The 14,007-nt window shown below is 57.4% G+C and overlaps 1 protein-coding gene across 4 annotated transcripts in view; it reads right to left on the bottom strand.

The window, feature by feature from the left end:
- Nucleotides 1-1,744: 1,744 nt before the first annotated feature.
- Nucleotides 1,745-14,007, bottom strand: part of SHROOM4 (shroom family member 4) — a 61,504-nt gene continuing 49,241 nt past the window's right edge. For 3 of the 4 annotated variants that reach the window (XM_034780698.1, XM_034780699.1, XM_034780700.1), the window contains 5 exons: nucleotides 12,608-12,738; nucleotides 12,249-12,525; nucleotides 11,100-11,271; nucleotides 10,498-10,770; nucleotides 1,745-8,325 (listed from right to left, as the gene is read on the bottom strand). In XM_034780698.1, the coding sequence (XP_034636589.1) occupies nucleotides 8,056-8,325; nucleotides 10,498-10,770; nucleotides 11,100-11,271; nucleotides 12,249-12,525; nucleotides 12,608-12,738 (1,123 nt within the window). In that variant the 3' untranslated portion in view covers nucleotides 1,745-8,055. The remainder of the gene's footprint in view (nucleotides 8,326-10,497; nucleotides 10,771-11,099; nucleotides 11,272-12,248; nucleotides 12,526-12,607; nucleotides 12,739-14,007) is intronic. The other variant, XR_004647017.1, reaches the window with a different exon arrangement.

Raw genomic sequence — 14,007 nt, 5'->3', positions numbered from 1 at the left:
TAATTCTGGGTAACTTAGAGCAGAAGGAGAAGGGGTGAGACTAGCCTCACGTACAGATCTCAGCTTCCTAGGGTCCCTAGGGAAGGGCTCACAGGGGTAGCACCTGGCTGGCTGGACACCCAGCAATCAAACAGACAGCTGCCCAGAGACCAATTCCACTCCTGGCTCCAGCACAGCTCAGTCTGGGACTCGGCAAGGCCAGGCTTTGGGTAGCAGAGAGAAAAGGGTCGCTGCTCTGTTGCTAGCCATGGGATTGGTTGCAGGGCCCAGCCTCAGGCAGAGCATGCCATCTAGTGGCTGCAACATGGGCTTCAGTCACTCACTGAAGCAGGCCTGTTGCTGTGGCTGAGCTGCTGTCTCCAAGAGCAGGTTTGACAGGAGCGGGATGCACCTCGTGCCCGCTCAGTTTAGCAGCTACTTTGATGCTTTAGAACAGGTTAATCTGCAATTGGATGGCCAGTGCTTTTGTAACACTGACAGACCCCAGTCAGCAGTGGGCAGGATTGAACCTGGGGCCTCTGGCGCTTAGTGCATGAGCCTCTACCGCATGACCTAAAAGCCAACTAAGGCTGTACAGCAGACTCAATCTCTCTCTCTTTAAGTGGTTTCGGTGCCACTGGATAGGACAGAACACCACACCCAGGTGTGTGGGTTACACTTTCAGCGACCGATGTGGCTACGCTGTGCACAGCGACCTTGACAGGGCTTTGGGGGTGGGCATCTTGCACAGACCTCAGAGCAAACCCAGCCCCTTGACAAGGAAAAAGGGAGGCTTTGTACAAGCACCCTGAGATCAGAATGCAGTTGGGCTTCTTGTGCCTTGCAAATGGCCAGGCTGTGTGTCAGGACTGGTGGTGTGCCACAGATGGGCACGATACTTTGGAGGGTAAAGATTCTGTCTGGGGACTTGAGCTAACAGTTCTGTGGCCATGCGAGCCAGCAGAGTCCTACTCTCACCATCCCCCCAGGGGCCAGTGCTCTACCGCTTCAGCTCTTTCATCTCTCACAGGCAAAGGCAGAACAAGAGCCACTGGCTGGATGCTGAAGCATGACAAATTGAGACTAGAAATAAAGGTGCAAATTCCTAGCTCTCCCCACACAGATCCAGGTCACACTGGCTTACATAGCAGCCGCAGCATGCAGTGATTCCATGCCCACAGCTCCTTTCACAGGCAGGCGCCAGGGGCTCTTCTCTGCAATTCAGAGCCCATTAGCTGAGGGAGTAGCAAGCCCCACTGAAGAAGGAGACAGCGTAACCTGCTGGGCAGTGTGTTCCATCTCCCTCCCTGCCTGATCCCCAGCTGACAAGCCCAGTGTCCCCAAGACAGAGGTTGTCACACTCGTTTCACATGAGCTGCTGGCTCCCCTAGGCCACCAGTGAGCAACCACCCTTTGGGCCGTGCTGCCCAGCTGCAGGGCTACATGGGGAGGAGGGGGGCTCAGAAGCATGCCCAGGCCTGAGGAGCCAACAGTAGCTCAGCACATTATGCTCCCAGGTCATTTTGAAGCCCAGGTGCATCTGGCAGCATGTCTGAGCTGCTCAGAGGTGTGAGCCAAGTGCCACAGCACTGCCACCAAAGGCCCTAGTTCAGCCCCAGCTATGCTTTTACCCTTCGCGTGGCTGCCATAAGCTATGCCAGCAAGCAGGCAGCTTGGCCAGGCTAAGCTGGGTCCCACTAGGGCCTCCATCTTCTTGCTATCACATCTCAGCAGCGGCGTGAATGATCACATGACACCCCCGTGGCTCATTGTCCTTAGCACCGTTTAATGCAGTGGATCCCTCGCCTCCCTGTGCCCCCCAGGTGGGGATACATACCTGCGGCAGCAAGCTGGGAGACACTAACAAGCTCAGTAATCAACAGCTTAGAAAATACACATAACATTGTAAAAAACACCGCTCAGGGACGTTGTACAGAGCCCACTGCACCTTTAGTGTGTAGGAAGCACAATGGTACACAAAATATACAGCATTAGCACATCCCTGTGCTGGGCCAGCAGCTGGGCAGGCTGTGCATGTCAGGCTAAGGGGTTAATGCTGGAGGCTTCAGGACTATAACAGCACAGCTAGCGCCTGGCAGTCAGGGTTATGCACCAGGAGACCAGGCAGCGCGCGGCCAGCGGGGGCTCCCTGCCGTCTGACACCCACATTTATGATTCTAAACACTGAGAACATTCCTTCCCTTCTGTCTTACTGCCAGTGAGGGCTTCCTGGTCTTCCTTAGCACGTTCCCCACCCCGCCCTGCCTGCTAAAGCCTGTAGGCCGCCCATTGACCAGCAGGGGCTCTGCAGATCCACTTTGCCTCCCCACTTGAACAGCACTCCTAGACCCTGCTGGCCAGGGGCTCCCATATCACAGCACAGAGCAGTAGCCATGGGAGTGAGCCCCTGCGTGTGGTTTTCTAGTGGGCAATTGAAATAAGGCTCCCTGCCCCCCAGAGCTTTTAGTTAGGGGTATCTGAAGGCCTTTCCCTGACAGGTTCCTGTGCTGAACACAATTGCACATGGTGGGAGTGGAGGAGCTAGCCCAGGGGCTGTGGCCAGGGCCTGGGGTGCAGCGGGAAGGAGCAAAAATGCCATTTGAAAGCCAGTGGAGAGCCCTTTCCAAGCCCTGGGGCCTGCATGTGCACTGCAGGGACTGGAGCCTGGGGCTGTCAAGCCACTGGCCAGGAACATTAGGAACTGACTTGCAGCCAAACCACCACACCCACTGTACACATCCCCCCGAGGCTGTCAGCAAGGGAACCCATGTGCCCATTGGCTGGTAATGCACCACAACTCTTCCCTACTCCCATAGGGAAGCCATAGGCCAGTGGCATGGCACTTTGAGCTATACCTCCAGCTACTCAAGTCTATGGCATAAGAATTGTGCTGTGGGGCATAGCACCCCATGGCCTGGCTTTTTACTGGGCCTTCAGGGAAGGGCAGGAGACCACTAGCCTAGGACAAGAGCGTGTCTCATATACGTCACATGGGGAAAGGACAGGCTGCAGGGGGATGAGGTGAAACTAGGCCCTGTCAATCAGCATGACGAGGATTTAATCAGAAGGCCTGGCTGAGGCCTATGTGATTTGGCATCATGCAATAAACCAGTGGTCTCCAAAGTGGGGTGTGCTAGAGGATCCTTCAGGGTGCACGGCAGGAGGAGCACCGCTAGAGCAGTGCAGCTTCGGCAGTTCGGGCGGGTTTTTTTTTGTTGCTTGGGGCGGCAAAAATGGTAGAGCCAGCCCTGCAGTGCGGCAGGGGGTGCATGCTCAAAATTTTTTTTACTGATAGGGGTGCGCAATCAAAAAAGTTTGGAGATCACTGCAATAAACAATCACGTTTGCTAGCTTGTACACGTGGAGGCGTGTTGAGCTCTGGGCATATAAATGATTCATTTTCAGGCTCCAAAGGCTTTGGGTGGATTTAACCTTCCCTGTAGTGTTAGAAACTCAAATCATGGCAGCCTTGGGTAAGTGCATGAAAATCAGGACGTGAAACGGACTGTGTGTGATCTTGACCATGTTAGTTCCACTGTCTGAGATGAGTGAAGTGCAATGGGTCCAACAGCCTAGAGGGTGAAAAGTACAGCAGAGCTTTTAAATCTGTGTAGTGTTAGGGAAGCTTCGTCATTGCATGTAAGGGGTGTCAGAGATAATTGTTAAGTGGTGCCATAGGCCCAGTTCCATTTCTGAACAACCTGTGGGAGTAGACTCCTTAAAAGGGGCTGTAATATCACATCTGCTAATTGCTCAAGAAGGATTCCAGGAATTTGATTCACATCAGAAATCCAGGGCCCAGCATGGAAACAATGGAATTTCCAGTTCAATATTCCTGTATTATTTCAGGAGTCTTTTCTCATCCCATGGCTCTAATCACCTCCTGGAGGCAACAGGATACCCTGCACTGAAACGCTGAGCTCCCTTTGCTGCATTTTCACATAACATTGTAATTACTCAACCTGAATTACTTGCAAATCAGTTGTTTATTTTTCTAAAGCAGCTATTTCCTCTTTGGCTACAGCCAGTTTTATTCAGGTTCCAAGGCTTGATTGGAAAAGATGCACGTGCAAATTCAGCAAAAAGCTTATGTCGAATTTCTTTTCAAGGGTTTAGTACTGGATGCAAGAGAGACTATTGCAGGGTGGCTCTTACTGCCATGAGCACACTGGAAACATCCCACCCTTGCTATAGTCTCTTCCTGGGTGGAGAAACACTTGTCAAAAGTTTAGCATAGTTGCAGTTAGTGTTAAGGAGCACTAGAAGAGTTTAGTGTTTTAGCTATTCCCCCCCATCACTAGCTCAAAAACTTCCCCTTAGAAAGAGTGTGACCCAGATGAGTCATAAGCAAATGACCCATCCCTTTTTAAGTGCTATTTTTGTATCAACAAGGGGAAAGGTTATTTTCAATGTATGTCTTTGTTTTTATGCCTGTCCCCGGCCCATTCCTGGCTGAGGGGTGAGGTATCTCACTGGGTGCATGATCACGTGGGGAATGGCACGTGACAGGGTGTCTGGCTAGCTAGCTGCCCACTGCATGCCCTGCAGCTGAATGGGAAGGGAAAGCACTAGGCTGGCCCTGCTCTGACATGGGGCCTGATCCCCCTTGGGCACAGAGCACCCACAACCCCTAGTGCAATGAGGGCTCAGCACCTCTCCAGTAGTACCGAGCCCTGATCTGTGTGGTCCCATTGGGCACACAACCTACATCAGCCTATCCTAACCTCTCTGGACAGCACAATGCCAGGGAGAGGCTGGGAATGCATCGGGCAGGGAGGTGGGGCACTGGAAATGGAGGTTCCCTCACACTGATCAGAGTACGGGCAGGGCCAGGCTGTCTCCCAGTTTAGCTCCATGTCCTCCAACCAGCAGCCACCCAGAGCTGTGGCCACTCTTGCAATTTTCTCTGACTCACGGTAAATGGAGAGCTGTGCCCCCTGCATGGGCTCTGCCTGGCACAGCTCCTGCCCATGGCAACAAGTGCTGTCACGCTCCTGTCTCCAGAGAGCTCCTCCTATACCCTGCCCAACTCCAACCCCATACTAGCATTTGCAGCAGGGCTGGCATCCCTGGTGTTCTGGGAACGTGCCCCCCCACACCCAGCTGCAGAGCTACAGCAGGGATCTCCCCAGGGGCTGATAGTGGGAGAGGCAGCCAAGTGGCCACCTGCCCTGGCTTTCAGGTTCCTACTCAGCTCCCAGGGGAGGGACAGTCCCTCTGGCCTGCCAGAAAGAGAGAGTTCCCAGGGGCTCTACCTGGCCTGCCAGGAGCCAGCTGGGAGGCAGCACCAGCCTCCTCTCTGTAGTAATAGCCTAGGCTGGCTGGCGTTATTGAGATCACAGGGCAGGGGCTCTGAGCCCAGGCGTGGGCCATGCCCAGCACAGCACTGAGAGAGTTAAGCGGCTAGTGGGTTTAGACTATTGTTCCAAACACAATGGAGAGGAAGAGGATGTCAGGGGCTGAGAATTTGTGGCAGGTCCCCAGCAAATTCCTTTGGTTACTTAGAAGCCATGTGTCTTAGAAGAAGTAATTAACTCTTTACGACCAGAAGTGCTGCAGTGGGGGAGCTAGGAGGAACAGACCAGCTCAAGTCCTTAATGCCAGGAAATCCCAGCCTGAACCTGTTTCTACAGAACTATAGGATGCCACCATGTCTCTATAGCTACAGTCCAGGTGCAGTTCTCAGGGAGGTAAATCCCAGAACAATGGTGCAGGGTTTGCAGCCGGGATACACTGGGATCTGGCTGCTTGGGCCACACCAGATACCCAGACACAGAGAGGGCAGCAAGAGGGTTTGGTTCCTGGGTTAGTGCTTTCTCCTGTTGTCTCTCATCCCTGAGCTGCTTGCTCATGTGGCATGATGTGTTTATAAGGTACGCTGGGCAGCCAGAGCAGCTTCTACAGAGACTAGCAACCAGGAAGACAAGGGAGTACCCAACTGGGACGCCTGTAGGGTCTGCAGCAGCACATTGCATCAGCAATCACACACCGAGAGGAGGGTGCGCTCCAGAATCCATTCCACTAGGGCATGGAACTCCACTCTGCGATCCCCCTGCAATTGGACAAGGGGAGCAGATGCCCCCTCAATAGGCATGGTGGTGACATAGGGTCCAGAGCTGGGGGGGTGGGGGGAGCAAAGCAGTGCCACACCTGCACCAACCTGCGCTGTGCAAGAGCACTGGGAGGCTTCCACTATGGAGACAGGAGCAGGGCAGGTGCAGATGGGACAGGCGCCAAAGGTGGCAAAGGAGAGTCAGTGCCTAGTGTGAGCATGTGTAACACCAGGGCCTGGACCCTCCCATCACGCACCAAAGCCACCAGAGCTGCTGGCCACAGGCAACTAAAGCTGACCCATGGACAAGCGGACAAGTCTCCAGGCCCCACATGCCCCAGAGCGAGGTGAACGCTGGAACCTGAAAGCCAGGGCAGGTGGCCACTTGGCACCAGGTGTCTGAGCTTATCAGAGACAGGATGGTCTGGGGGATGGGATTTCTGCACAGAGCTCTCAGCTCCTTGCCCAGATGGCATCACCCCATCATACAGCAGGCATCAGGGAGGCACAGACAGGGAAGTGCATATCAGTGGGTATATACAATCAGTGGGTGAGACGGGAAGAAAACCCAGGAGTCCTGGGCTTCCATTCCCATGCCCCAGCCACTGCCCCACACGGCAACAGCTGGGGATGAGCTGCAACTGCAGCAGAATCTGGGTGTGAGCCCGCTACCAAGTGACCCTGGCCTGGGTTCTTGGACCCTCTTGGAATGGACTCAGAACAAACTGTAGGCAAGGGGCTCACACAGGGGGGTAGTGCCCCTCAGCTGTTCCTCAGAGGAGGGGCCTGCGCTGGGCGGTAGTGCCTCCCCGGCTAAACCCCGGGAGAGGGGCCCGCTCCTGGTGCGGAGCTGGTGAAGGAGCTGGCCTTGGCTGCAGGAGGGGAAGGTTTCAGTTAAGAACATCGTGAACCTGGCAGGAAGTGAGGGATGTCCAGAGCCCTCCTGTCTCCCTCATACCCAAAACAGCAAGAGCTGAGGAAGAGCCAGGCAGCTTGGCAGCCAGCCACAGGCTCATCCCATTCCCTGTCCCTTGGGGGCTGCTGGTTCCAGGCCCTGCTTTGGGTGGAACGCACTGTCCTAGCGCCTGGGCCCAAAGCCAGGGCTGGGCAGGAAGTTGGCGTTAGGGACAGGCTCTTCCCGGGGCTAAGGTTCCTGGCTCCTCCCCGACTCCATGTGCTCCTCCCCCTTCCCGCATGCCCCTCCCTCTTCCCACAAGGCCCCTCCATAGGAAAAAAGCAACTTAAAAATACAAAAATAAATAACATTCGCAGGGATCTCACACACGCGCACACACACACGGATGAGACCAGGCACTGGTGCGAGATCCTCTTTGGTCGTGCCACCTGGGGTCATGGCAGTGGGGCAGCAATGCCCTCTGCCCCACCCTGGCACCGTACAAGGGAGAGGGAGATCTTTGGGCAGGCAGCAGCGGGGGCCAGCTGCAGGGCTCTCCCAGCTGGCTGTAGAACCTGCTGCAAACCTTGGCAAGGGCTGGGGAAGCAAAAGCAACATCCCCTTTGGCGTGTTGAAGAGTCCAGTTTCCTCTGGCTTCCAGTTCAGCTCCAGAAATCCCAGCCCGCTCTCCAGCAGAGCCCCTCCCACCCAGAGCGCTGTTTGCTTGGCTTTGGTGGCCTGGCCCATGGCAGGTCAGTGCTAGTGGAGATGGCTAGTGCAGCTGGCTAGTGCAGCCACCCCCTTTGGGGCTTCAGGCCATGGCACCCTGGGAAGGGCTGAACCCCCCTTTTGTGCCAGTGCCCTGCTGGATCTTGCCGGCTGGAAGGCATGTGACTGGCTCCCACTGAATCAGTGCATCGGTGGGAAGGGAGGAGAACGACGCGCACTGGCACCATTTGCTTGGGTCACCAGCTGGGAGGCCGTGGGGGGTGGCGGGACGCACCCACACACCCCTCTCTGCTCCAGGGTCCTCCAGCAGCAGCCCGTGAGAAGGCCGTGGCTGTCAGCTCTAGGCCACACCACTGGAGGAGACCGTGGCTGCGTGGCCACCAAAAAGGTAGCGCTGGCACTAATAATCTCTGGGCCCAAGCAGGAGGCTCTCCCTGAGACATCTGAGCTGCTCCTCGCCCAGCTTGATCTTCTCCTCCAGCTCCCGCTGCTCGATGATGAGGGCTGACTTCATCTTGACAAAGTGCTGGTAGTCCTGGAGCTGCTCAACTGGCAGGGAGCGTGAGATGGTGCCGAACACGGCCCTCTCTCGCCGATCCACGTGCTCCTTCAGCTCCTTGGCATCCTCTAACTGCTCCGTCAGCTGCCGCTTCTTCTCCAGCAGTGCCAGCTGTGGGAGGCAGAGCGGGGAGTAGTGAATGCACATGGCAGACCCACCACGGACTTGGGGGGTAAGACCCTTCCACCAGAGCAGTGCCCGAGTGAGCCCCCCCCCCCCCCCCCCACACACACACAACAGAGTAGTGCCCAGGTGAGAGATCCCCAACATACAGAACAGGGCATTGCCCGGGTGAGACACCCATCCCCTGTGACGCAGTAGGGAGCGGGGTGGATTGACCTGGGAATGTAGTTTAGTTTCACTGGAACTGTCTGCATGGGGGATGGGAGAGCAGGGGATGACTTTAGGTAAGGGACAATACCTGAGCCTGTAACCTGAGCCAGAAGGAGGGTGGGGCCAGGTGACACCTTGGCCCAGGAAACTGGACAAAGGGGGAGGGGAGTGAGTTGGCTGGAGGGAGTTTTGGCAGTTTTGGGCTGGCTGGGAAGATGCAGGGAACACCAAGTCTGGGGTCTAAGATCCTTGCCCCCCCTAGGGGACCTGGCTGAGGGGTCCTGGTTGTACCTACAAGCCATGCTTGGGACTGTGTTTCTGACATCTAATAAACCTTCTGTTTTACTGGCTGGCTGAGAGTCACGGTGAATTGCAGGAAGTGAGGGTGCAGGGCCCTGACTTCCCCCCACCCTATGACAACCCCACACACAGACACAACAGGGCAGTGCCCGAGTGAGAGAGACACCCCCACAATACAACAGGGCAGTGCCCAGGTGTGACGAAGTGGGGGGTTTTCTTGTTTTCTGTGGAGTTACAATGGTTTGCATGCAGAGGGGGTGGGACTCAGTTTCCCTGGGTGTTACTGGTTTAACGAGGTGAGGGGAGAGGGAGTGTATTTTGCAGAGGACCGGAGAGAGGACGTGGGGACCCAGCCGATGGCCGGGAGGATGGATACCCCAGCGACCGGTGACCTGGCGACCTGGTGACCCAGAGGCCCAGCTGAGGAGCCGCAGCCCATTCGGTTCTGGCCAGTGGGAGGACAATGGGCTGCAGAGTGAGGACCCAGTGACCTAACCAGCCGGTTCCAGCCAGAGGACAGAAGCAGGAGAGGAGGCCCCGGTTTACGACCCTGTTTACCTGGAGAGAAGACAAGACAATGGACAGAGGCGGGGCCTGGGGCCGGTGATCTCAGATGCCCAGCTGCGAGCAGGGGGGACTCTGGGCTGGAGAGGGGAAGCAGGCAGAGCCCACCTGGATGCAGGGAGACTGGGATGTGCTGTGCTGAGGGAGGCCAGGCCTGAGGGTCAGAGAGTTTCCTGTGCTGTGTTCAACTCTCAATAAACCCTCCTGTTTCATGCTGGCTGAGAGTCACTCCGGTCTAGAGAACAAGGTTGCATCAACCCCTTCGGGGGTGGAGGCCCCGGGGGTCCAGAGCGAGTCGACTCCCTGAGGGGGCCCACGGCAGAGACAGACCTGCTAAGGCTCAGAGAGGTGCGGATCCAGGAGGTGGAGGGGCCTGACCCCGAGAGAGAGTGGACCCCCGAGAAGAGCTGTCCCACTAAAAGGGGCACCCCCCGTGGACCGCACAGGGCCAAGAGTCGGGACGATCTGTGAGTCCGTGGCACCAGGCCACATATTAATTTAAAAATATCAGAGGAAACTGGATGTGGGGGGAGACAGTACAGAAAGCTGGGGAAGCTTCCCCTCCACACACTGTCAGTGTCTGTTTCAACCCACAGCCCCCCGCTACTCCAGCCCTGAATTTCCACCCCCCACAAGCTCTGCCGATGCCCCTCACTCGTGACCCGCAGCCCCTCCTAACAGAGGACAGAGCACCTGTCTGACCTGTGCTTTGCTAATGCAGCGTTGGGGTCAAAGCACTGCTAAATCTTGACTCATAGCCCTGGTGTTCCAGCCACACTCTAACCTGGGTAACCACAATCTGCTCCAGAAATTCATCCTGCAGGTCAGCTGAACACAGGATTCTGCCCCTCTTCTGCCTATAGAACGTTGCTGTGCATTATTAAATGCCCTACTCCAGAGGTGCCTGCATGTCAGCTAAGGGGGTGGAGGAGGACAGATTCCTGGGGATCCTGTAGGATCAGACCTTTGTTGCTACTTGTGATCCACTGTCCTGGTGCCCAGGCTAATGGGGTGATGTGGACGAGCTGGCATGTGCATGCCAATACAGAGGATTGTGCCCCTCCTCAGAGCATCCCCCCCACATACCTTCTCGTCCTCGGTGGCCTCATGGTCCAGGCTGTTGAGGGCATTCTCCACCCGGGCCAGCCGCCCCGAGAGCGACAGCAGCAGATTCACCACCTTGTCTAAGTCTCCAATGAAGAGGCGGAACTTGTCAAACTCATTGGGTTTGCAGACGCCCTTCACCTGGCACTCCACCTCCTCCCCCAATGTTGTGTTGGCGTTGATATCCTCCTGCAGGCCCCGCTGCACCTCCTGCAGCACCGCCAACTTCCTGCTGATGCTCTCGATGAGCTGTGCCTGCAGAGGGAGAGAAATGTGGGGCAGCGGGCGAGAGAGGGGATTAAAACCCAGGGGTCATGTCAGGTGCCATGTTCATGAGAGGTGGAGCTGGGGAGCCAGGACTCCTGGGTTCTAACCCCGGCTCTAGGAGGGATGTAGGGGCTGGGAGTTAGAGCAGGAGGGGCTGGGAGTCAGGACTCTTGGGTTATATCCCTGGCTCTGGGAGGGACGTGGGGGCTGGTGGTTAGAGCAGGGGGGCCTGAGAGTCAGGACTCCTGGGTTCTATCCCTGGCAATATCAGGTCCTAGAGACAGAGCACAATCCCCATAACCTCTGCCCCACTTTACCTTCTTCTGTGCTAGCTCGTGATCCACCTCCTCCTCCTCTGAGGTCCCCTCCGGTAGCTCCTTCATCTTGTTGAGCAGCTCAGCCTTCCCCGCCGAGGTGTTGTAATAGGCTGAGTAGGAGGTGGGGCTGATGGCGCCCCCCAGGGGAGGGGAGATGGGCTGGAACTCCTCCCTGCACACATACAGTACATGGGGTCGGACACAGCCCAGAGCGGAGGGAAGCTGAGCTCCCAGTTGCAGAGTGAGGAAGTTACTGGCAGGGACATGGGGGAATCTGCACCTGAATCCCAATGGCTGCTAACTCCACTAGGCTCTTTGAACCCTAAGCATGCAGTCTCAGGGCACCAGATCCCCCAATCCCTGGGCCCCAGCTTGGGGGACAGGAGCTGCATTTTGCCAGATGGGGGAAGGCAGTTAGACATCAGGGGCTGAGATGCCTGGGTTTGCTAAGCAGCCTCAGAAGAGCAGGAGCTGGACCTGGCCAGACCCCTAGCAGTCTCTTCTGGTGCCACATGGTGCAGGTGGGCGTCAGCACAGAGACGGCACTTTCTTCCTGTTCTGCCTCCTATGTCAGAGCAACAGCAAAGTGCTGCCGGCTGCCTGTGCCCAGGCCCCAAGCGCATCCCTGTCTCTGCCCCTGCAGGGTCCAGCCCAGCACCTGCTAGCTGCCAGTGCCCAGGCCCTGCAGCCGTCCCTGTCTCTACCCCCACAGGGCCCAGCCTAGCACCTGCTGGCTGCCTGAGCCCTGGGAGCGGGTGTGAAATTCACCTTCCCCCCATTTAGAATGCAGTGGGGGGTTCCCTGCAGTGCCCACATGCCATTGGCACCCCACTATGGGCGCACTAGAGCGGCCCCCTGTCCCCAAGGCCACACGGGAACGATCTGCCGCTGCAATAGTGCAGAAGTGACCCTGCAATGTTCAGCAAGCCCAGGGGCTGCTTGGCTGGGGACACAGGGAAATGGGCAACCATGGGACAAAACCCAGCAGGAGGGAAGATGCTGTGATTGCTTGGGGCCCGGCAGCCACCCAGAAGGAACGTGCACAGAACATGTGACACCCCCTAATGCCCCAGTGGTTGCACCAGCACCCACGAGCTATTTACACATCAGCATCCGGCCCCACCCAGGAATAGCCAAGACGCCTCCTACCTTTCCTGAGCTTCAGCCTCACTCTGCTTCTCCAGCCGCCAGTCCTGCTGGTAATGGTCCTTCCACGAGCGGCGGTCCCCCGCCGAGAAGAGCTCTCCCATGACCTCGGCGGCTGTCACCATGCCAGAGGATGGGCTCAGCACACCTGCCAGGGAGCGATCCCTGCCCGCCACGTCTCGCATCAGCTCCTCTGAGGTCATGCGGCAGGGCGGCTGCCTGCCCAGCCGGCAGCTCTCCACCTCTGCGCTCTCCTGGGCCAACTCCACCTTCTCGGGGGCTGCAGGAGGAGGCAGGGAGTGAGCGGCCATGTCTGCCACATGGGCCCATGCCACGGGAATTCACAGGGAAGTACCACTCACCCAGGCAGGGGGGGCTGGGCCGCGGGCGCTCCTGGCCCCAGCTAATCACCTGGTATTGTTCATCCTTTACAGACCTGCCCATATCCCACCGCGGCGTCTCCTTCATCCTCTCCTCTGAGGGCCCATCTGGCCTGTAAACACAATCCCAGAGGAAAGGTGTTAGTAGGGAGCCTAAGTAGTGTAGCAGCGCCCAGAGCTTCCAGCCCTTGGGGTACTGGGGGACACCCCCTGGGGAGCCGGAACCCCTCTGCCTCAGGGGGTGACTCCGGGCTGGCTGGACTCTGGGAGCAGCCTTGGCTCAGGGGCTGTGCCACAAGCTTGAAAAGAGTGTGTGCTGGAGAACAGCATGTTCGCGGGGGGGCAAAAAGGCAATCGCACCCGGCTTGGCTTTCAAAGGGTTCGGTCAATGTCGGGGGAGGCAGAGGGGAGCATTTCTCCCTGCGAGCTCAGCCCATCCCAATCAGGTCCCACCCTTCCTTGCCAGCATCCAGGGCCATGGGGACCAGGCAGATGGGACATTTTGCTTGACGTGCCTTGCTGGGATTTTTGGTTAAAGAGCCCCTTGGACTTAGACATCCAACATGCACTTGGGAGAAGGGATCTCAGAGCTAAAGGTCCAACATCTGCCCCTTCGGTGGGGGGCTGAGACGCTTCCAAGGATTCCTCCCACAGAGATGGGGAGGGCCACGCTCGTTACTGCTGAAGTACCAAACAAGCAGAGGAAAACACACCTCGGGACATGGCCCTTCTTCTCTGGCCTTTCTGGGCACCACTGCCATCAGGCCAGGCCCACCAGGGGATCCACCCACCCCCCACCCCTCCCCGCCTCTGGACATGGACAGCCTGGGCCAACAGCTCTTTGCTCCAGGCTCTTGTGAGCCATGATGGGCCATGGGCCAGGGAATCAGCAGGATGAACAGTCAGTCCAAAGTCACCCCAGAGAGACAGCGCTCATGGGAAAGGGAACCCCCCACCCCACACACACACGCGGTAAGAGACATGAGAGCCGAATGGGGGTGGGCAAAGGGGGGCCATTCCTCAGTCCCTACTCACCTCTGGTGCTGTGGGAATCAGCATCCAAGGGACATCCCAGGCTGACCATCCTGTCCTGGTCAGCCAACCTGCTGCCAAGCAGGGCAGGGATGCCAGCCTCGCTCCTGCGCTGGAGGGGAGAGGGGGTGCTGGTGCTGAGCTCGGCCCCCGAGCTGCATGGAGTGACCCCACAGAAGGGCCTAAGCTGGCCCCAAGGGCCATCGGTCTCTCGCTCGCTTTAGCTCAGGGGTGGTGGATGGTGCAAGGCCTTGCCAGCTCAGCAGCCTGCCTTACATGTGGCCAATGCCCACCAAAGCACTCCAGCCCTTGGCACAGCCCCCCAGCCAGCGACTCCCAGCAAGGACGGG

The sequence above is a fragment of the Trachemys scripta genome, chromosome 9 (assembly GCF_013100865.1).
Source record: "Trachemys scripta elegans isolate TJP31775 chromosome 9, CAS_Tse_1.0, whole genome shotgun sequence".
Taxonomy (NCBI): domain Eukaryota; kingdom Metazoa; phylum Chordata; order Testudines; family Emydidae; genus Trachemys; species Trachemys scripta.
This window is presented reverse-complemented; position numbering and strand designations above follow the sequence as displayed.